The sequence below is a fragment of the Eutrema salsugineum genome, unplaced genomic scaffold, assembly GCF_000478725.1.
Source record: "Eutrema salsugineum unplaced genomic scaffold, Eutsalg1_0 scaffold_20, whole genome shotgun sequence".
Lineage (NCBI taxonomy): Eukaryota > Viridiplantae > Streptophyta > Magnoliopsida > Brassicales > Brassicaceae > Eutrema > Eutrema salsugineum.
Genome location: NW_006256828.1, coordinates 2,087,262 through 2,111,222, shown reverse-complemented (window position 1 = coordinate 2,111,222; position 23,961 = coordinate 2,087,262). Strand labels below are relative to the sequence as shown.

The following is a 23,961-nucleotide window of genomic DNA, read 5'->3' as shown; positions in this document are numbered from 1 at the left end:
AGAGATCACCTCCTCCTCACTTGTCGGTTCAGTGCTGAGATTTGGAAGATGGTGCTCGCAAGACTGGATCGCAATCAACCGCTGTTCTTCTCGTGGGCCGAGCTTCTCTCATGGATGAGTACGAGATCTCCCCAAACTCCATCTACTCTCAGAAAGCTAACAACTCATGCAACGATATACCACATTTGGAGGCAAAGAAATAATGTCCTGCACAATCAGCAAACAATATCACCGATGGCCATCTTCAAGATAATTGATTGAATGGTTAAAAACATAATCACGGCGAGAAGACACAGGCGTGCTTTCTCGGACTTAATGGTGTTCTGGATCCGATGATCTGGATTCTATTGTACATGTTTCATAATTTTAAGTAGTGCTCTCCTTATTTTTTATTTTTTTTGCCAAGGAAACTTTGTTTAGGTCTGCATGTTTGTATTCCTTTCTCTTCGTTTATAATGATATTAACATTCTTAGTAAAAAAAAAAAAAACTTTAGAAAAGCTTTTAACATCACATGGCTTTTTTATTTTATTTTTACATCACATGGTTAGAACTTAAGAAGCTTATAGAATTGTAATCATCAATGAAAAGAGAATTGAATCTTTGCGTAGTAGAGATGATTGTCAACAATAACAAAAGCAACCTTTCGGCGAAAAAAAGTTTTTTTTTTTTGTTGTTGAGTAATAACAAAAAAAAAACGAGATTTACATCGTAACATGAAAAGAAGAAGGAACTAGAAGAGTTAAAAGGTGTGTACAGATGTGCACAAAGAATCAAAGATTTGGTAAATCCTAAAAAGAAAACCAATAGTGTTGTTGGTTGGCTTTGGTTAATGCTTTTTTCCCCTTCTTTTGTCTGTTGCTTCTCCTTCTTCTCCCATAATAGAAAAAAATAATAATAAAATCAGATATCGAATATTTTGCTTTTGATTCCCTTTTTGCCTGTATTGTTAGAGATCAGCAATTGTAAAAAAAAAATTGTAGTTAGGAGGAAACTGAAGCTGTCACGTTACGGCTTTATCAACCCTTTCACTTTCAGACGTTTAAACCCACCAAAATGATTCTCATTCTTCAGCATCTTCTTCACGTCACTTTGCTGCTGAGTTTCTTTTATGTTTGAAACTACTAACACTTCTTCTTCTTCTTGCTTGCTAATAATACTGCTACTACTATATCTGCCTTCGTGGTAGTTCTGCGATCTCTTCAATCTTTTTAGTTCCTATTCTCATACAATAATTCACCAAAAAAAACTCAGGGTTGTATTCATTTATGAATAACTGTAAAAAATAATAAAGATGTTGTGTATTTATGCAGTACCTGATGATGCTCAGAGTCTCTTGTGTCAAGAATAACTGTTGGGTTCTCGAATTTCAACGACGAACGGCGTTTGACTCTGAAACTCTCGGAATCAGAACCGTCGCTTTCCTGATCCGCGACTATTTCATCTTGAACCGCAGAGAAGAACCGAGTTTTTCTGTTAATGCTGCTAGCTACTTCTTCAGAGAGCTTAGAGTCGATACTGCTACTATAGTTAGCTCGTTTATTTACCTGCTTGTAAAAAGAAACCAGAAATCGAATATTAGCAAGACCCGGTTTGAAGAAAGTTTGTTGTGAGTTCTTGGTCGGAAACTTACGTAATCAGCAGTTGTTGAGCATTCGTAATCATCAGCAACCGAGGAGATACATGAAGCATTCGCTTCGTAGCTCATGACAGGATTTCCAGGTTGCAACTGGCAATTAGATGTCATCTCTAACTCGGTATTGAAGTCAAAGTATATATTGGAATACGGTGAATATCCAGCGTCTTTTGCAGCTGGAAGTGTGATTGGCGATGGATACGTGTATAAATCTTCATCAGTTGAAATCATATCTGAAACTTCATCTTCTTCCTCAAACTTCTTTGCAGCAGCTTCCAGGTCTTTAATGTTATCTCTCAAGAAAAGAGTACGTGTTGTCCCGCATGGAAGGTCAAGCTTTTTAACATCTAGACAATGATACAATAACACCGTCAATTAGAAAACAGTAGTGATAAACAAGTCTCGATGGAGATAACAGAGAAGAAGGTTTTACCATGGCGGAGACAAACGGGATGTGAGTAGCAATCGCAGTTTATAAACGCCAAATAGCAATCCCTTTTACACAAACTGCATACAATGGTTCCATATGTGTTCGAAACAAGGCCTGTGCATAATCTTGACTTCATTAGAGACCATCGAGCCAGATGGAGAAAACGAATCAGGTGCACAAACGCAGTCTTGATGCTTCGTTGTCCTAACAATTCCGCAGGTGTAAAATCCAGATTCTCGGGTTTGGAACTTGAATTTAAAAGCATTGCTTCCTTACAAATCAATTCTTCATGAGGAAGCAATGGCAATCTGTTAAGATGTGCATACCGGCAACTAGCAATAGCTCCAAAAGGAAACCAGTCACCCATCGCAAAGTTCACTGCCTCACCACAATTAAAGCCTGTAAAATTTATCAAAAACAACCACAATTTCAGATGACGATGATATCAACTATCTGACCAATAAAAATGTAGATTCAGACAAATATGTCTTACCGTGGCTGAAACCAGCATGATAAGCCCTAGGGAATGTAACGACAAACTCTCCAGGTTTCTGTACAGCCTTGTACACAGGCACATCATGGTCCAACAGAATCTTTGGAGGGAATATAGTAGTCTTCCCAAGAAGCACATCAAAGGCTCCATCTTCTCCATTCGTTGAGCAAATATCATCATTGTACACGCACTCTCGAACCACCTTTTCGAATTTAAGAGCAGCAGAACCTGGAATCCCATACCAAGTTTTGGATGCTCCACAATGTTGATAGTTAATGCTGTTTTAAGTACCAAGGTAAAATAAAAGTCAGATTAAGATACTTTAGATGGCCATCCTTAGAGCCAAAATTCATTTAACTGATCTTACCTGTACAAATAATGATCCTCAACATGCCAAGCAAACATACTAAACAGCATTCCGATGTAAAGCATCGGTTCAGTGACTCCCTGAAACGTGAATACAAGTTAAAAGAGAATACACAGAAACTTCTTATGTGACCTTAATGTAACTGTACTAATTTTCACATACCGGAATGGATGTTTCAAGAAGGCGCAAGGTAGACTTAGGCAGCCTCGAAACTTTCTGAAAGTAGAGAGAGAAAAGACATATAACTACCAAATTTTAAAAATATAAGCATAAAATTTCCATATAACCAAAAATAGAGAAAATCAAGTTGTAGTAAATCTATACATTCAAATTCCATTTGCTGCTTCCTAGCGGGTCACCTGGTGCAGATGAAAATGCGCTACCATCTACATCACACGCATACTCAACTGTTTCAGTCTTGCCACATGCAATTTCCTTCCAGAATTCTTTCTCCAAGAATGAGTCGGGCAAAGAGCCACCACTGCAATATCTACGTGCAAATACCTTGTTCGCCATTTTCTCATAATCACGAAATGTGTAGGTCCTGAGTAGTTTACAAATAATCAAAAACAAACCATAAGGTGAAGATGTAGAGCTAAATCATTCAGGGTTAAATACAAACCTCCCACTCATGAAGAATGTAACTTTATCATCAGAATCCCACTCAGCAAGTCGAAGGGGTTGTACTCTGGTAGTGAACTTAAAGTTCGATTTCTCTTTCATCAACACAGCGCCTGCAGGAACTGTTGCTGTCATAGGAGATACGATCTTGCAGATACCTGCAAAAAGAAAAAGAGAAATAAGAGACTGGACAAAAAACATAATGAGATTGATTACCCTACAGCACTAATCCTTGCATATTGAGATTTTAGCTTTCAATGTCAATTTTACCATATTTTGAAGCTTCTGGAAAAATCTTCTGCAAATAAGTCAAAGGATCCTCAAACTCATCCTTTGTCGGTCTGTAGACAGGACATTCTGGAAGCCTCTCGGTCCATTTTAGATCTTCTGTCTCAACCTTCTCCACCTTTTCCTTCAATAAGGCACCCTTACCAGTAAATCCACCATTCACTGTAGATACTGTGTCACTAGCAATTACCCGTAATCTCATTCCACATGATGCTGAAGATGGTCTCAACGCATCACCTCCACTCCTAACCATTGTGCTGAAGTCTACTGTTTCATTGACAGAGTCTGATCTCATTTTTTGAAGCCTTTTACGTTTCAGGTATTCTAACCCATCTTTAGCCTCTTTCGACAAGCAGACCCTCCTTTCAGCCTGACAAAACCGAGTGTAAGCTATCATTTCTCAAGATATACTATACTGAGTTATAGATACACAAATAGGTCCACCATTCACACTTAACCCATTATAGCTACAAAATATTTAACTCCAGAAAAGCCAAACATAAAAGTGAACACAGAAAATGGAAACAGTCAACACCAAGAAGTTTTAAAGGCTTATAAGCATATTCACTTCCACATACCGCCTTATCTCTTTGACCAATACCCTACAAAGTCAAAGAATATGACCATTTCTAAATTCAACAACTCCAAGAACGCGAGTCAGAAATCATCGATAACTTCTTCTACAACACACAATTGTGTTGACCTAAAAGTGAGATTCGTCGCAATTTCAACAGAAGACAGAGCTCAAATCTCAGGTTCACACGTGGCTTTTAGTAGAAAGAAACGTGTGGGAGATTATCCATTGACGATGAAATCACGACGCAGAGAATAAGGAAGACGAACCAATTCAAGAGAGAAATAAACAGCGAAACCTCGACAGAATTCAAGCAATGTAAGAGATCTGATCTAGCAAAATCGTTAACAACAGAATTCACGAGAAGTTCAAGCAAACATATGGCTAGAACAAATTTGCGACGGAGAAAAAATGATTTAGAAACTAGAAAATTGGAGAGGGGAAATCATCTCACCATAGCATTCCGTAAAATCTGTCTCCGTAAGCTTCCGTTTTCCCTCGACGGATTGAAAAAAACCAACCACAACAAGCAAAGCACAGAAAAATAACAGAGACGAAACCCTAGATCACGATCTTGACCTGCGGATTCAATACAAAGCCTGGCATGCAAACACGGTAAACCACATTCTACGAAAACGCCGCGAAACGAGCCAGGACCGAGTCAAACGCGGAGATCCGAATCGCCGCGTAGCCGAGTCAAACAAAACTTCGAAAATCAACCCATACACTATCCACCAGAGGAAGAATAGAAGCTATTCTCGACGAGAAACGGAATCTATTCGCCGAACGGGAAACGGTAAACGGCCGGGGAAATTGGTTTTCCGGCGTAGAGGAGAGAGACAAACTGTAGGTGCTAAAAAAAGGACCGAGAGAGGAAGAAACTTGGAAAACCGGAAAAAATTGTTAGGAAAGTATAATTTATAGTTTTATACTCCAAACGTGTATACTTTAGTGGCCACCGTAATTTTAAAAACAAAAGCCGTTCCTAATTAAAATTCAATAAAAATAGCTGGATCGGGAAGGTTCCGAAGTTCTTCTCAACCCATATAATCAAATATTGAGTATTTAATGAAACGCTCGTAACGCTGCAATTGTTGCGGTTATGATTGCTTTTTTTATTTACATTCAATTTAATGAAATAAACATATCTCTATCCCCTTTACAAAAAAAAAAATATATCTCTGTTCAAACAAAAAAAAACATATCTCTATCTATCAAAAAGAAAAATCAAAACAAAAACATTCCATCTAGTATTGGATAGAAGAATGAATGGGACTTAATTTGTTTCTATTTTTTTCATATTTCATTCACATATATATCATTTCTTTCTTTTGCTGGTAACAATTTAGCCTATAGTGGAAAGTTGATTTTTTAAAAGTTATAATGTATTTGTTTTGTTTATTTCATCCGTCTTAGTTTACCGTATTAATTCCGTCTCTTTTATGTTACTTAGAAACAGAGTAATATAATCTAATCGACATGTACCAGTAGTCCAGTACCACCAATAAGCTTTATAATTATATTTTTAAATCCAAATGTTCAATAAATAAAGAAATTAGATTCCCAACAAAAAAAAATAAAGGGAACTAAGTGTGAAGGAAAGTGGTGGTTGTTAGGTGGTTCAACCAAACGCTGCCAACCCCTTTAAAACGGCGTTTCATTCAAACGCATTCCCTTCAACAGTAAATAAATGTCATTACGGAGGGTATTCAAGTCATTTAAGGAGCAGAAAGTCGAAACGTGGTGACACTTCTGTGCTGTCTCTACACGTGGCAGGTGCATCGGGAAGACAATTGTTTTTCTTGGTTACTGTGGGATGGTGAAGTCACCGGATTTTCCGGTTCCCGGTTAAAGCTAATATCCCAACCGAAACCCATTGGTCCATTGTTGATTTCGCTTTCTTTTGTTTTTTGTGTTTTTTGGTTTTAAATAACTGGGAGGAGTTAGGTTGGGTATAATGATTAGTTTTGTGAAGTCAGCGAAAATGAAAGCTGTACCATTTTGGCCCGGCTTCATAAACCGGTTAAACCGTTTCAAATCTGTTACGCTGAATTCCGGTTTTAGATGCTCTAGAACCACTTTGACCGGTCTTAGTTTTATTACGCTTTCATTTAGCTTTCCAAAACAATGTATAGTAGTAGCATACCAGGAAAGTATTGTATACTCTCCTTGTTGTGAGTTTTTTTCTTGTCCTTTTGACTTCAACGCCATTTTTGTAAATTTAAAAAAATCTATTCGACTGACAAAACCTTTTTAAAAACATTAAGAATAACAAAAAATTCGAAGTTTATTTTTTGCCGTTTTCCTCTAATTTTATTTCACCTTCTATTGTTCACATCCCAATCTATTTGTTTATTATTACTTTTCATTCAATTTCTTGTTACTTTTTTCCATTGGTTCATCACTTCCATTATACGTTATATAAAATCATTTTCTGTATTTTATTTTTCTACCAGATATTTCCATATTACTATATTTATTTTATCTTCTGTTTTTTTGTGTGTTTGTTTCGATATTTTTCTTAAATCTTATAAAATTTTATGTCACTCTATGTCTTTGTTAACTATCCCACTTTGAAAAAAAAAAAGGATCACACGTATGCATTTCATAATACGTTGATATGGATATACGTCATAATGTTGTTTTAAAAGATCCCGTATAGTGTATGTCATAGTTGATTAGGTTATGGTTAATTTTGGACTAACCTATATTTAATTTCATATTTTTTTACCAATCACCGAGGAATAAGTCACCTACTATTTTTGGACTATTAAGGTTGTGGCGTATAGATATATATATTTTTTGTTTTTTTTCGTCAAGTGCTTGAAATAAATTAGTTGTATCAGTGTGTGCGATTATATCTATATACGTCATATATATATATATTATTCTATATATGCCCCATTATCCAGTTATGATTATTAATTTAGGCATTATCCAGTTAGGAAGTGGTATTTTGGATAATATATTTATAAGAATTAAATTTTTGTGTTTTTGGAATCTTTGTCTATGGGTTGTGACATGTATATATATATTATATGTATCAAATAAGTTGTGGATTAGTCAATGGGACCAATAGATGGACCGTAAACCATAAGTCTATACAATAGATAGTTTTGTTTAATTTACAGATGTATCCATGTGTCATGTTTAGATACTACTTACGAAGCTGGTGGTGAAAACTAATAATGATTTGTAGGATGCAATTAACAGCTAGTTAATTAGTAAATGATAAATAAGGATGATGCCAAAACACCCATAGTATCGCCTCAAGTCAACCTTTTGACCTATCATACCCTTGTCATTATTTTAGATAATTTTAAAATATTTTTTCTAATAACATGTATGCGTTTAAAGAAGTACTCATGCAAAACGATTACATGCAAGTATGGAACTTACGTTAGTTTGAAATGTAATTATTGTACTTCTAAGAGCGGATATACACCTGGAGCAACGAATTAGTGTTTTTTTTTGTTAAGGGATTATATATAACGACTAAGTCATCACAAGTCTATAATTTCAATTACAAAATTATATTTCCAATCGCTGGAACTCTTAGTCCAATGACTTAATTGTATTAGTATTGATCTTATGTCATCATTCACATTACGTTTCTCCGATAATGACCAATTAATAAAAAATATTTTGTAAATTACAAGAATTTACTCACTTAATTTTGGCAGGTAATTTTACTGTTAATACTAATCGAGAATCAGTCATATTTGCTAATAGAAAACACAAGTGTATCTGAAGAAGCGAAGTATTGACAATGGTGAAAAGATGGCTAATTATTCCAGTTTTACTTGCTTTGAACTCTTATTCAAAAATTAAAATACTGGAAGCCCGGTGTAATTGTGAGTGATTTTGATAAACTTATTTGTATTGTTTACGAATACACTAATTGAGAAATTAATAAAACTATATAAGATATTTTTGATGAAATAATGTCGGCCTTAAAATTTACAATGCTTTGAACTCCGACTCAAAAAAAAAGTGGGTCAAATCTATCTGTAAAACTTCTTATTAAAAACATGTTAATTACAAGTGTTTGTATCTTTCCGCATTTTTTTGTCTGTTGCTTTCGAAATCTAAAGAGACAATGACCAACGTATCTTTTCATAATTTTAGTTGACCGACTTTTCTCCTTTAAAACATTTGTTTGACCAAAATTAATTTTGTTGACTTACCCAAACCCAAACCTATTCAACTATTTTCACTACGTTCTAAAACCATTCTTCTAGCATGTTTACCACATTTCCAGTATGCTGATTACTTTATCTATGAATAAATTCAAATTCTAGAGCTATATATAAACATAGATCCTACGATTCACTACATCTTTCCAAACTAATCGCTTAAACATAACCCTAAATTTAGTTTACCCAATAAATAATATGTCTATGTCCTATGTGGCGAGCGACAATTTTTAGTTTTTTACTGTCTAAAGAAAATGGTTTGGCTTTGGTTCAAATTAAGGTAAAGATAAGGGGTAATAGTCTGATAACATTATAATCTGAAATATTACAAATTACTTAAAAAATTATTTAAAATAGTAAATCGAAGCTAAATTCTAGAATATAAAATAAAGAAAAACAAATTATTTTATCACCAGATGTTTTGATTTTGTTTAACAGTTATATTAGATATATAAGTTATTTTCAGCTTTACTGAGAGTAATTGGGTCAATTGGTAATTTGAAAAGTGTACTTTTAAAATAAAAAATGTATTTTTAAATTTGAAAAGACAAAATATTATTTCTTTAAATTTCCTCATTAAGAATTAGTATGTTGTTGTATAAAATATTATTTGGTACAATTCAAATTAACTGATAGAAAAATAATATCACCAAAATGATTAAGACGAGTGATGATAACTCAGAGTTGAAGTATTTTTTATTGACAGTTGTGAAGTTTCAATAAAAATCGCATCTTTCGAAAAATAGCATGACTTCAACTATTGGAATTAGAAATTAAATTGTTTCTATGGATATTGAGGTAGGATTCTCATATCTTATAAAACATGCTTTCATAAAAATTCTAAGAATTCGTGTACTTGTAGTTAGATAGAAACTATCAAGTAGATTCTATTCTTATGCTTTACGCATTAATGTTAAAAAGGAACAGCCGACGTCGAATAATGTTATAAACTTATAATGTTCAACTGCCGTCACTTTTCCCGCGTTTTCACATTATTTCTAACCAACAAAAGAATGTGAAAAAATAGGATCTAATATCATTAGTTTAATAATATAACAAATATATGGCGAATATTGGACAATACACAAAATGAGAAGTCACTTTCCACACAAGAATCAAAATAGTACTGTGTTGATGACGGCCACACCACATACCTTATTCTCAATATCATATACTATTATTAACATTATATATACAGACGATTTTTCGTCATAATATTAACATCTTTTATCCCAAGCAACAAATTCAGTAATAGCTATTTTAAAACATTATAGCCACATACGCGCCGGGTCACCTAGGGTGTGTGTTTAAGGTGATTTTTTTGGTTATCAGAATATTAATATATTTTGTTAAACAAATTTACATGAAATATTTGTTGTTACAATCATGTTTGAGAATACATATATATACATACATTATACACATGCATACATATCTATATGTATATGTATGCATAAAGCAAGGATAAGTTCCATTGTATACATGACAAAAAAGGTTCTCTTGTATATGTGTGATTGTTATTAATCCAAAACTTTCAGCTTATAACTTTTAATACTCGGAACTAGCATTTATAATATGTACACGTATTTTTTTTCCTTCCTATACATAGAATTAAACGCAAATTCTTAGTAGGTTGATAATGATCAGAAACACTGAACTCGCACCAAATTCTAGCAAAAGCAAATTCATTATTACAGATTTCTAATCTATGGTCGTTAAATCAACAGACAAAATGTTCCTATCGTGTCTTTACATCATATGACAAAACTGTTATAAGAAAATTATGATAATTTTTATCATCAAAGGTTGGAAATTGACCAATGACACTTTGAAGGCCACATATCTCTACTTGTTAGGCTAAAGACAAACCAAACCTTTTTAATCGCCACAAAGCATTAAGAAAAAGTAATAAGAAATAAAATTTCAATCTTTCTTTTCTTTAGCTCTCAGTCTTGATTGTTGCGTATCAACAAATGAGCATATTTAGGACGATATGTTAGTATCATAACTTTTCGTTCATGTTCTACATAGTAAAAGAAATTCGAGAGAGACACGTAAAATTTAAAATAACTAAATTAATGTAATTGAAAAGGTTGGGCCTTTCCAGCCCATTCTCTCTACTAAATCCAGCAGGCCTTCATTTGATGTCGTTTGATGACGTGCCACCATGCATGACTCGCATAGGAAGGACTTCAGGATTGGTTTTTTCCTCAAACCTTGAGTTATGACAAATCACTTCATAACGTTACAGTTTTGGCATGACATATAATCATTTACGAATAATGGAAAGAGAGAATTTAGCGAAATAGATGCCCCTAATCCAATGTATAGTGTTACTGGTCGAGACTACGTACACATATCGATTTACTCTAATCATAATCAATGTTCAGCTGATTTGTAAAGTCTAATATCTTTTTTGTTTTGGTAAAAGCCTAATATTTATATTATATATATATATATACATATTTAGTATGATATGATCTCCAATAATATGACAAAGTATTACGTATACGTTGGCCAAATCACATGAAATTTATACAAAGCACATGGGTTTTGCATAACCACAAAGAACAAAAGAACAAAGATCGAATTGCTATACACATATAAGTCCAAAAAACCTTTCTTTGGTTACGGTTTACATTAATTTATGAGCTTATGCTTGTCCTCTATTAATATTTTGTTTGCATGCATGTTGCATGTTGAGTGATATATATTTCTTGACAGGTTGTAAGATCAATCAATTCATTCTACTTTTAATAATAATCCCCACTCATGAACATGATGTCATTTAATATCTGTCATTTTTTTAATTAGAACACACAGCCACACACACACAAAACCCTATAAAAACCCATTTCCATCTCAAAGTATTCACACAACACATCCCAAGCTTGATAAAGAGAGTTCTTAGGGGTTTACCGTTTACATAACTTTAAGATAAACTCTTATAACTTTCTCACCAATGGCTTATCCTAAGATTGCTCTTCTCCTCATCTTTAATGTCATCTTCTTCACTTTAGTCAGCTCCACTTCAGTCCCTTGCCCACCACCACCGTCCAAGAACCACCACAAGAAGCCATCACCGTCGTCTCCTTACCGTAAACCCACTTGTAAAAACGCTCTTAAACTGAACGTATGTGCTAATGTGTTGGATTTGGTTAAAGTTTCTCTACCACCAACCTCCAAATGTTGCAAACTTATCAACGGTCTAGTTGATCTTGAAGCCGCGGTCTGTCTTTGCACCGCCCTTAAGGCTAATCTCCTCGGAATCAACCTTAACGTTCCCGTTTCGTTAAGCCTTATCCTAAACCATTGTGGCAAGAAGGTTCCATCTGGTTTCCAATGTGCTTAGAGATCCCCTTTTACTATTTATCATTTAATTCCTTATATTACTGTATAATCAGACTTCCTCGTTTTAAATTTCTCGTTTGAATCTATCATTATGTATTGTTGTAATTTTCTATAAATAATGACAGAAGTTGTTTTCTGTCTTGTTCTTCACTTATCTTTGTAACTTTTCCAATTGAATTGACCGTCCTCGATATTCGGTTATAGATTTCATTGTTGCACTTTTAATATATCATTAAGACCTGAAGCCAAAAAAGTATCATAAAGAAAACTGAACTCATCAAACATATTTAGCAAAGGCAAATCACTGATTGAAACTCGGAAATTCGGAATGCATATAGTCTGTAAATAAAACAGACAAAATGTTCATATCGTGTCTTAGTTGTAAGTAAATTTTGTTAGAATGAACTATTTAAAATTCAAAGGTAATTAAGGAGCTGACCAATCCGTACTTGTTAGGCCAGAACACAATCACAATTTAGTGACAAAAAAACGATCAATCAGGTTTTCGATCTAGAATTTTTCACAAAAAGTTAATTTTATTGGTTAAAGTTATATATCTGTTTACACTTGAAACTTTATATTTGTTTGGATTTCGGCAAATATTCTCTCGATCTTAAAAGACATTGGATTGGCAAAATCACATGAAAAGTCTTAAAAAACAGCATGTACACTAATATAATAATGTTATATTGCATGTTAAATGTAACGACTAACGATCCTTACATATCTTGACTGTTTGTAAGATCAATCAGCTCATAATAATTAAAAGTTTAATATTAATCCCTCCCATGAACAAAAAGAATGAAATTTTTATGGAAAAGTAATGAATTTTTTTTTGAAAGCTATTGGGGCTCTAAGAAGCGACAAACATTAAAATTTTATCTAATGAACATTTGATTCATCCGAAATGTGAAAGAAGACGTGTAGTGATAAACATAATAAACATTCAATTTTATGATTATAGGTTTTATTTATATTTATCTATATCAATCCATATAATGATTATCATTGCATGTTACATGTAACGACTAAAGATCGACCAAGATTTTGACAGTTTGTAAGATCAATCAATTCATCATAGATCATTTCAATAATAATCCCTCACATGAACAGTTCATCGAAATTATATAATTTGTTGCCACTCGTCAATTTGTAATTAAGAATAAATAAACCATTCTCAATCTTCACCTATAAAAACCCTAACACTCTCTCCATATCCTTCACACAAACACATCACAAGCTTGATAAAGAGAGAGTTTATAAGGGATTTCTTTTAAGTTTTAACTTTTAAGACAAGTTCATATAACTTTTACATCAATGGCTTATTCAAAGATTGCTCTCCTCCTCATCTTCAATGTCATCTTCTTCACTTTAGTCAGCTCCACTTCAGTCCCTTGCCCACCACCACCGTCCAAGAGCCACCACAAGAAGCCCTCACCGTCGTCTCCTTACCGTAAACCCACTTGTAAAAACGCTCTTAAACTGAACGTATGTGCTAATGTGTTGGATTTGGTTAAGGTTTCTTTACCACCAACCCCCAAATGTTGCAAACTTATCAACGGTCTAGTTGATCTTGAAGCCGCGGTCTGTCTTTGCACCGCACTAAAGGCTAATCTCCTCGGAATCAAACTTAACGTTCCCATTTCGTTGAGCCTTATCCTAAACCATTGTGGCAAGAAGGTTCCATCTGGTTTCCAATGTGCTTAGAGAGCACATTTTAAATTGAGATTCTAAATAACTCTACTATGAAGAATGAATTGATTCTTGTTTTAAATTACTGTTTGATTCTAGCATTATCTATTGTTGTAATTTTTGGTATGTTTTATCAATGAAATAAGGTCTTTTCGTTTTAAAAATAACAATCGCATAGTCTTTACTACTTTTTTGATTACTGGATGCAATTCTAGAATTTTATATGTATTATAACATCATACCATGGCACTTAACTTTGACCAAGAACATGAGATAAAACCGAACCTAGGAATGTTGGTCTAATTAAATACTTATAAGCACTGTCTTAATTATGGTATACTCTGTCACTGTCGGCAGATATAAACAACTTAAAATATGCTTATTCTAAATAATAAGCATGATTTCAATCATTGAATGTGACTCAACCAGCAAATATTTCAATCCCACGACAAGTATTATGCTTGACTAAAAGTAGTATTATAAGTCGTTCCATTTCGATATTTATATATAAAATCATAAAAGAACAAAGCATTAAATATGAAAAGCCAGAAAGTTGGTAGCATTTTCATTGCAAATAAGCCAAAGTATCTCAAAAAGGATTTCAACCAAGTAGAAAGTCAATACCCGAACCAGCTACGCTTTTCTGTTTATCCGAAAAACCGGTTAAACCGATAATCCGGATCAGAAAAAAAAAGGGTCAACATAACCTACCTGGTGCGTTCTTGACTTCCTCTGTTTTCTTGTCTTAAATACCCATTTTGACCCTCCCAAAAAAGAAGCCAAAAACATTAACTTAAAACTCCCGTTTTACCCTTACCATAAACCGAAAATTACCTAAAAGGCTTATCCATTTAGATGCTACATTATTTACTAAAATACCCTCGACTCCATAACCGAATTACCTCAGAACCTCCCTCTTATAACACCTAAGTTACCATCGTACCCCTGACTCGGGACTACTCTGAAGTTCACAAGGCAAAGGAGGTTTAGGGGTAATTCGGTCACTCTTGCTTGGAAAGGGCGGAGGCCGATGCGATCGCCGGAGAAATGGTGCTGCTGAGGACGGAAGTGATCTGATTGACGATGGAGCAAAGGTGGTTGTTGATGGTTGTGACGGTGGAGAGATTAGGTTTCGCGGTGGGGACGTTGCTCGCCAAGACCTGAATCCCGACGGTGAGAAGGCACGACGGCGGAGAAAGCGAATTGACGGAATTACCCTCGACATGATCCGGTGGATCCACGGGGACGACGGAGAACCCGAGGGGCAAAAGAGGAATACCGGAAGGATCCTCGCCGTTCATCGCGTGCTGGATTGAGTCGACGTCGACGGAGGAGTAGACGATTAAGCTGCCGGAGTTATCGATGCAGCTCTCTTGAAGCATCAGCTCCACGTTATGCCATGAATTGCTCGCTACCTGTAAGTAGAACAAATACAATCCAAAAATGAGAGATGCAATTTAAATCAAAGTTTGAATATTTAAATCAAAGTTTCGATTTTTAAATCAAAGTTTCGATCTTGAATCAAAGTTTCGATATTTGAATCAAAGTTTCGATCTTTGAACTCACGTTGATTCGAAGAAGAGAGATGCAGTTTCCAGGATGTGAACCATTAGCGATATGAGCAATTTCATGAGGTGAATTCCCATTGAACAAAACCTCCAACTGCAGAGAGAAAAGAAAGTTAATTGTTGAAATGATGTGACTTTAGTGTTTTAATTGGATCAAAAACAGAGAGATGAGTCTAATACCAGAGAGTGGTGATGTTGATCACGGAGAAGATCGAAGACTTTAAGGTGAGAAAATGGAAGCCAAGTGGTTGAGACAGCAGCAAGAACAACTCCAGTAGGCTGACCAGGCTCGCACGTTTTCCTCGTCGTGATCCTCACAGTGTCCTTGCTTGTCTCAGACAAAGCCGTCCAAGATTGTCCGTAAGAAGTGCTTATGTTCACACAAAATGTCCTCATCATCCTCTGTGATAACCTCATCATGTTCCTCCTCGCTTCTGCAGACCGAATCACTGCAAAAGAAAAACAGAAGTTAGGCGATTTTGACGGTTTTAAGGAATTTAAAGGATATGGGTTTTAGATTGACTAGCCTCCAAGGTCGGTTATGTTTCTAGCCATTTGACTAGCCATCCTCTCGCATTGTCTCTGCAACACGTCGAGCCAACGGTTAGCTCCAAACGCCGTACCGCTTTTCACATACTCGGCAAAGGTCTCGTGCACGTGCCTCTCGTCTACTTCCACGTGCTCGACCCACTTGACTTGTGAGTATCCGTTTGGCATGTCTTGAATGATGCAGCCTGAAGGTTTTCTCCTATACTCATTAGGAGTATTGGTAGTGTTCAGTGGCTGGATCTGGTCGTGGAAGCTATCGATCGGGAAATCAACGATTGCCCAGTTCCCGGTCTCTGCGTTTTGTTCCACGTACCGTAGAAAATAAGCTTCACGAGTTGGAACCAATGGAGATAACACCTGTAACTCTGCATACATCTAGTAACAACATAACAACAAAGATTCCATTAGAAAAAGGAAAAAAAGTTGCTTGACTCGTTTCAAATCGAATTAGTAAATTACCAGTAGAAGAGAACCACTAGCTCCAGAAACTCCAGATGAAATTATCTGAACCGTTTTTGCCCTAGCCACAATTGAACAGAACATCTCCGACCACTTATCCTACAAGAAAACACGAAATTTAGAGATTAATCGAGGAAGTGTTTAAAATAAGATGCGTTTGTGAAGTTTATAGTACTTACAGCATTAAGAAACGCGTCAACAAGCGTTATGCTGTTCATAATAACAACTGTGTTTGCCTTTGAAGCTTCTCTACGAAAACCTCCTTTGTTGTTGTTGTTGTTGTTGTTGTTGTTATGATTCTCCATTGGCCATGGGAACAACCTCATGTACTCTTCCTCGTTCAGACACAAAATCTTGCCGCCGATCTTGTCCGATTTCTTCTCAATCCACAGAGGCTCTTCTGTGTTACACATTTTAGTTAGTTCTTGGAGGCAAGAGACAGCGAATTCCATGGCGACAACCTTTTCTTCATCCTCAAGTAACATGTTGTTGTTGTTGCTGTTGTTGTTAGTTTGGTCTGGGAAGAAACAAGCAGTGTCTTGTGGAGGAAGCAACATCAAGTCTGAACAAGGATGTTCTGGAAAGTTTCCAGCGTATACGCTCATGTCTAGCTCCAATGAAGGTTGTTGATGTGGAAGCTCCGGAGCAGGAGGATTCATCAACGGCTGAGATGATGGCATGGATTGCATCGGACGTCCAGTGTATCTTGAAGCAATGGAGCATAGACGATCAAGCTGTTGAATAAGAGACAGTCAATGTGTTACACATTACAACCCCCAATCAATATATATACATACATATTGATAAAAAGTTTTGTACATTTAAGTTTACGAAAACTAGCTATTGGATTTGTAGATGATGGTATCGATTGTTTTGTCTTCTACTTTTGTCGTATAAACGCAAACGCAAACGCAAATGCAAACATTATTGGAGATTTGGAGTTACCTCTTCACGGAGGCGACAGTTCTCAATGTGGAGTTCGTTGAAAGGAATGTCACCAAGGACGGTGGGGCCGCCGCAAGAAGGGCAGGAGAGGCACCGTAGCTCCGCCTGAAGATGAGAATTCTCCGACTTAAGATTATCGTTATCTGCCCTTAACATCACATTTTCTGCTCTGTCTTGTTGTGCCTATATATATATTGATTCATCACAGTAAATAAAATATATTCATGTTATCATTTTGGTTACTCTTCTTATGAACATCGGTATATAGACATAGCACAATATAAATTGTTTAAGTACTATGTATTTACTTCTACACTCATACCATTAGAATTTAAGGTTTCATTACATTCTTTACTATTATATTTAGTTTGAATTATGAAACTTTCATGCTTTAGTTTAAAATTGAGCCCTTCTAAGATATGAAGATTGTATTATCTAATAAATTTACAAAGATATACATTAAAAAATGATTATATTAAAGTGAAAAAATGAATTTTAATAGATTACCTTCATTTGGGTACGCCTATTTTGGAACCAAAACTTGACCTGTCGAGGCTTGAGACCAAGTTCATGACTTAATCTCTGTCTTTGTTTGTCGTCTGGGTGAGGGTTTTCTTTAAACAATCTACAAAGATTTGATATAGAAATCACTGTTTCAAATCAAGAGTCGATCGGTATACCCAAAACGTACAAGGTCTACTTCGGTTTGGTAAAGTGGAACCAAAAACAGTTCTAAAAAAACAAAATCATATGATTCATATCTTATTTCGGTTTATATGGTTTTCGTTTTTCTATATTCAAAAACACTTGTTTGATGCCTTTATATGCAAAAGAGTTAGGTACTTTTGAAAATTAGTACTTTTTTTTGTTTGGTGGAAAGAAAATTAGTACTTTCTAAAACCACGAAATGCACAAAACTTAAACTCATATACAGTCAAGAAAACCCTTGAAAAGATTTGGATCTATCTCTGTTAGGAAAACAAATCCGATTATAAAATTGAGACTAAAATCAAACTGTTCTAAATCAAGATTTTGAACCGAAAGTCCACAAACCTAAAAGCCTATATTCAAACCGAAAACCTAATAACCAAGATTGAAATAAAAATCAACTTTAAACCAAAAACTATACTAAACCTAGCAAAACGAGTTTCAACGTAAAACTTCGATTTGGTTCATTTATTTATAAAACTGAAAAAAAAATAATCAAAAACTAGATTAAGCACAACGAGTGGATAAAATAAAAATAAAATGAAAAGTGGCAAAAACATACGCTTCCATTTCTTGGATCTGACGATTAGTATGTCTGTGGTAACGTTTCTTCTTAGCAGGAGGAGGTTGTTGTTCATCGTCTTGAAGTTCATTACCATCAAACTCGTTTCCGGACTTTGGATCTTCTGCCTGTTCACTTCCCGACCCGAATGACCCACCCACCGACCCGTTTTCCATCATTTCCTCTACTGCTCCATCTCCCATCATCATCATCATACTCATCATCCCATGTTCCTCCTTCTAATACATAAAATGCGTTAAAACAAAAAAAAAGGAGAGAAAGATTTGAGATATATATATATGGAAATTTGTAACTAGGAACAAACCGGGATAATGGAGGAAAATGAGTTGAAAGGGATGAAATTAAAATTAGGGTTTTGGATTGTTGCCGGAGAAGAAGAAGATGGTGGTGGCGGTGAAGCGAATCTGTTGTCTGAAGTCATCACATTTCCTTCTCCTATAGTCAACATCACTTGCTAAACAAACAAAAAAAAAAACTGATTAGTACAAAGATCTCAGTTAGGGTTTTTTCTTTGAAATCTGGAAGAAGTGATGAATATTCAAAAAGGAAGAAGAATCAGTGCATGGAAATGCAGAAATATTTTATGAAATCTTAGAATTAACCTCAAATGCAAAATCAAAAGAAAGAAAAGCATGAAAGAGGAGATTAATTACCAGAGACGACAGCTAGATCGTTTCATAGTTCAGAAAATATTTTTAATTTAATGCACCAAAACGTAACTGATAAAAACATTTATTGCTACTGATTTTTTTTTTCAAAATAATCTAAGAAAAAACAGGTCCAGCTGAAAAAAAAACAATTAAGACAGTATCTGAACATTGATGAGAAAAATAGGGATTGTGTAGTTTCTGTGTGTAATTATTTTTGGATCGAACTGGGAAAACATTGATGAGAAAAATAGGGATTGTGTAGTTTCTGTGTGTAATTATTTCTGGATCGAACTGGGAAATTTTTTTTAAAAGAGATGAAAAAACATGCATTCAAGAACACACAACACAAACTAGATAATCCACTTTTTTTCTTTTGACTTTTATTTTTTCTCTTTTCTACCAAAAAGATAGAGATTTTCTTTCACTTTCTCTTGTTTTCTCTCACTTTTACCTTGTTTGGCTTCCGAGAAAATGAAAGAAAAGAAAAAAAGCCAAGAATGAATCTCTCTAGTCTCTCGAGGTTTTGGAGTTTTCTCACTCTCTCTCTCTCTTTCCCTCTCTCTCTAAGTTTTTTTTTTCTTTCCCTTTGCAATAAATGGAGGAGTAAATTTCTCATTAAATACTTACCGGACCAGAAGGGTAAACGGCAGACTTTTTGTTTTAACGGCGATAATTGACGGAATGTAACGGCTGAAAAAAAAACGCTCGTGTTAAACTGCTCCGTCTTTTCCACGTGGACTTGTATTATTGGGACTCCGTACGTTTTGCCTCGTTCTAAGAGACCCCTCCACAAGTCAAAACTTTTTTAACTTCAAGTCAAAATATTATTCACCACGCGTTAACCGCGTGCGTGCTATACACTGCGTTGTTCTACTTTCACAAGTGGTGCATTACTTGCTTGCCAAAATAAAAAAAAAATATAGAAAAAATGTTTCATAGTATATCTTTAGTGGGCATTAGAATTTTTTTTTCTTTTTGGTCAAACAATCTAGAAAAAGAATTATTACCATATTAGGGTCAATGAGCCTCTTTTGCTTTGACGTTCATTGGGTCCAGTAGTTTATGTTAGGCCCATTTAAATATTGTAATGAACGTCAACGTAACGTAGATTTTTTTTTTTGACACATGTAACTGATATGTTCTATAATCGATTCTGATGATAGAAAACGTTTACGTTTGACTTATTTTTTACTATATAACAATGGTTACATGTGTCATCCACGTTTCACGTTTTAAAAGGTCGGACTTCGAAATATCAAATTTAGGGAAATTTCACAAAACAAAGTTGAAGAATTCTCCAAATTATGTTTCCATTGTTAGCTCGAACTCATAAAGCGAACTTTGACAAAATGATCTTTCTTTAAAGCTAAAAATAGCCAGAGATTAAACTTGAAAAAAAAACATATTTTAATGAGATCAAACGCTTTTAACTTCGATTGAAAAAAAAATACAAAAGACAAAGCATAGAGATTTTATGATCGAATTAAATGATTTAGATTCCGGGCGAACTTATGAATCTCAGCTTAAAACCTCACTACAAAAAAAAAGAGTTTTACATCACTTAATTTGTGTCACATAAATTAAATGATTTTGTTTTAAATTACTTATAACAAATGATTTAATAATATATCAGTTATTTTATTTGATTTAATTTTACATCATATAATTACAATTGATACAAAACTCTTTCATTTCACATCACTTGAATAAAAGTGATTCAAAAAAATATATTCACATCAGTTAATATAATCGATGTGTTTATTATTTTTTCTAGCATCACTTTAGAAAATGATTCACTTTTACATCACTTAAAAGGTATATTTTACATCACTTAAATTGCATCGAAAAATTAAATGATTCTATTTTGAATTACTTATTAACAAATAATTGAAAATATGTTAATTAACATCAGTTATGATAATTGATTTTATTTAGAATTATTTTGGCATCGGTTTAAATAAAACTGATACAAATCTCTAATAATTTGCATCACTTTCATAAAAATGATATAAAATATATGTTTACATCAATTAAAATAATTGATGTAATTATTGTTTTTGTTGACATCACTTAAAAAAATGATTCAAAACTTACATCACACAAAAAACTGATGCTGATAATATAATGTATTATTTCTTTGAAGCCCAAGATTAAAAAAAAAGCCTTAAAATAAGAATAAAGGTATTTTTGTCAATTCTTCTATTCTTTATACCTAGGGAGCTCGTCCCCCTCTCTATATAAAGGGCATAATCATTCTTCTAAGAGAAACAAAGAGTTAACGCAGTGAAACTCTATAAAAACCTCTGCAACATCAGTTTAATATTTGTCTGAGTGAGGGTTTTGCTGTAGCGTTTGCCAGCAACTCAGATCAAGTTAAGTGTCGATCTTCATACCTATGGAAAGATCTCGCTGCAAAGAATCCATAGCAGTTTACAGATCATAATTCCGAGGTACGCTCCGTTTTTTACGTGAGCTGGAAGTTGGCGAAAAATCATTTTTTCTGCAAAATCTGATTTTTTCAGTTTCGCAGAGCCAAATTGTGAGAGGCTTTGCCATCGATCCAGAAGGATTCAGATAGCAATCCACATACCGATCTGTACATCTCAGATCCCTCTCTCCAGATCAACTTTCAGATTCAGTTTTAGAGGTAAATCGTGAAAGTTATCACTGTATCTTCTCGGCCAAGAAACAATCTGGATTTGCAAATCTAAAACCCTAGTTTTTGTGTTATGTCTATTGTAGGGCCTGGATACCAACTCTTATTCTTCATACTTGTCTTTGTGAGGTTTTTAAGGTGAGGACTGTTAAATTGAGTTAGTAAAAAGCCTTGGATTATAGATAATAAACCAAATTTACCAATCACTACCAGCTTGTTTACTCTGAAGAATTGTTCATTGTATTATGTTAAAAATGTTGAATCCATATACGGCTACATAAACATATTTGCTTTTTGACTTAATATTACTGTATAATTATGTTTATTTTTTGTTTAGGTTATAATGGATAAGTCATGGATAAACAAACCACGTTTATCTCAAGACTATATAACCGGGGTGAAAAAATTCTTGGATTTTTCTTTTTCCAAAACAGATGCAAACATGATAAAATGTCCGTGTAACCGCTGTTCTATAGCTAAATCTAGATCTAGAGAAGATGTCGAAGGTGATTTAATGTGTTTTGGCTTTTTAAATTCCTACACAAGTTGGATACTTCATGGAGAGGATGTTGGTGTTGTAGGAAATACAATAGAAATATCTCCTGGTATTAATATTGCTCCGGGTGAATTAGAATCAACTATGAATCTTTTGGATGATCTTTTTCCTGATATTAATACATCTGATGGAAATGGATCGGAGCAACCTATGGACGCAGATGGACCATCAACTTCGAATGGAAATTATGGAAAAGGAGAAGGTTTTGATGAGTTGCTTGCTGACTTTAATCAGGAATTATATACAGGATGCACTAAGTTTACAAAACTGTCATTTCTGTTGAAGTTATATTATATCAAATGCATGTGTGGGATTAGTGACAAAGGAATATCCATGGTGCTCAGTTTGCTAAAAGAAGCATTTACTCAAGCTAAATTGCCGGATTCATTCAATGAAATGAAAAAAGTTATCCGTAAGCTGGGTTTAGCATATGAGTCAATTCATGCATGTCCTAATGATTGCATGTTATATTGGGAAAATGATGCAGAAAGACAAACTTGCAAAGTTTGTGAAGCTTCTCGATGGAAAATAAATACAGCAAAGAATTTGATGGCTGGATCAGAGACTAGGAAAAAAAAAGCTCCTGCGAAAGTTTTACGTTATTTTTCTTTGAAAACACGGTTGCAACGTCTATTTATGTCATCAAAAACTGCTAGCCACATGATATGGCATGCAACTGCTAGTAGTAATGATGGTAAACTTTGACATCCAAGAGACGGAGGTGCTTGGAAGGTATTTGATCAAAAATATCCTGAGTTTGCATCTGAAAAAGAGAGGTCGAGGCGAGGCAGAAATATACAATTCTCAACAATGGAGGAAAAAGAGTATATTTTTTGAATTGCCTTATTGGGAGTTTACTGTGGTACGACATAACTTGGATGTGATGCACATAGAAAAAAATGTGTTCGACAACATAATCTACACATTATTGGATGACCAAAAAAAATCAAAAGACAATTTACAAGCTAGAAAAGATCTTCGTGAGCTTGGGATACGTCCTGATTTGTGGCCCGATGATACCGGAAAGTACCAGACAGCATGTTTTACTCTGAATAATGCTGGGAAAGACATTATTCTAAATGTCTTAAAGGATGTAAAATTCCCTGATGGTTATGCTTCTAACATATCTAATTGTGTTGATGTTAACAATAGGAAGCTATCAGGTTTAAAAAGCCATGATTGTCACATAATAATGCGAGATTTGTTGTCAATCACAGTTCGAAAATTGCTGCCACCAGAGGTGACTTCAGTCATTGTTGAGCTTTGTCGATTTTTCGGAGATATCTCTGCTAAGGTCATTGATATCAATGAACTTGATAAATTACAAGACCGTATTGTAGTGACTTTATGTCGTATGGAGATGTTATTTCCTCCCTCGTTTTTTACAGTGATGATACATTTAATTGTACATCTCACCGACGAAGCAAAAGATGGTGGACCAGTTCAATTTCGTTGGAAGTATCCAATTGAGAGGTGAATTTTTCTCATTACATATACATCTATATTTATATATAAGTTGAAACTTACTTGATTTACTCATTTACAGGACTCTTGGATATTTTAAATCATATGTTCGCAATCGTGCTAAACCTGAGGGTTCAATTTGTGAGCAGTATTTAGCTGATGAATGTGTAACGTTT

At 34.6% G+C, this 23,961-nt stretch overlaps 4 protein-coding genes across 6 annotated transcripts; 2 read left to right on the top strand and 2 right to left on the bottom strand.

Annotated features, from left to right (window-relative positions):
- Positions 1–709: 709 nt before the first annotated feature.
- Positions 710–5,282, bottom strand: LOC18016211 (lysine-specific demethylase JMJ706). Its single transcript, XM_006398324.2, has 11 exons — positions 4,863–5,282; positions 3,817–4,204; positions 3,548–3,704; positions 3,250–3,469; positions 3,088–3,141; positions 2,926–3,005; positions 2,559–2,836; positions 2,069–2,464; positions 1,633–1,982; positions 1,316–1,546; positions 710–1,217 (listed from the first exon to the last, which is right to left on the bottom strand). The coding sequence occupies exons 1-11, from the start codon at positions 4,863–4,865 to the stop codon at positions 1,008–1,010; spliced, it is 2,367 nt and encodes a 788-aa protein (XP_006398387.1). The 5' UTR covers positions 4,866–5,282; the 3' UTR covers positions 710–1,007.
- Positions 5,283–11,483: 6,201 nt separating this feature from the next.
- On the top strand, positions 11,484–12,037 carry LOC18016247 (14 kDa proline-rich protein DC2.15). The gene has a single exon (XM_006398323.2). It carries the CDS (start codon positions 11,567–11,569, stop codon positions 11,954–11,956), a length of 390 nt encoding a protein of 129 aa, XP_006398386.1. The 5' UTR covers positions 11,484–11,566; the 3' UTR covers positions 11,957–12,037.
- Positions 12,038–13,183: 1,146 nt separating this feature from the next.
- On the top strand, positions 13,184–13,715 carry LOC18016246 (14 kDa proline-rich protein DC2.15). Its single transcript, XM_006398322.2, has one exon. The coding sequence runs from the start codon at positions 13,273–13,275 to the stop codon at positions 13,660–13,662; it is 390 nt and encodes a 129-aa protein (XP_006398385.1). The 5' UTR covers positions 13,184–13,272; the 3' UTR covers positions 13,663–13,715.
- Positions 13,716–14,169: 454 nt separating this feature from the next.
- On the bottom strand, positions 14,170–19,649 carry LOC18016245 (homeobox-leucine zipper protein HDG5). Of its 3 annotated transcripts, none has more exons than XM_006398321.2 (11): positions 19,561–19,649; positions 18,764–18,913; positions 18,439–18,677; positions 17,676–17,793; positions 17,169–17,351; positions 16,403–16,957; positions 16,224–16,322; positions 15,743–16,139; positions 15,396–15,664; positions 15,214–15,309; positions 14,170–15,062 (listed from the first exon to the last, which is right to left on the bottom strand). In XM_006398321.2, exons 2-11 carry the CDS (start codon positions 18,905–18,907, stop codon positions 14,649–14,651), a joined length of 2,514 nt encoding a protein of 837 aa, XP_006398384.1. In that variant the 5' UTR covers positions 18,908–18,913; positions 19,561–19,649; the 3' UTR covers positions 14,170–14,648. The 3 variants fall into 3 exon arrangements, with proteins under 3 accessions (XP_006398384.1, XP_024011152.1, XP_024011151.1); XM_024155384.1 differs by having other exon boundaries at positions 18,439–18,674; XM_024155383.1 differs by lacking the exon at positions 19,561–19,649 and adding an exon at positions 19,113–19,544.
- Positions 19,650–23,961: the final 4,312 nt, after the last annotated feature.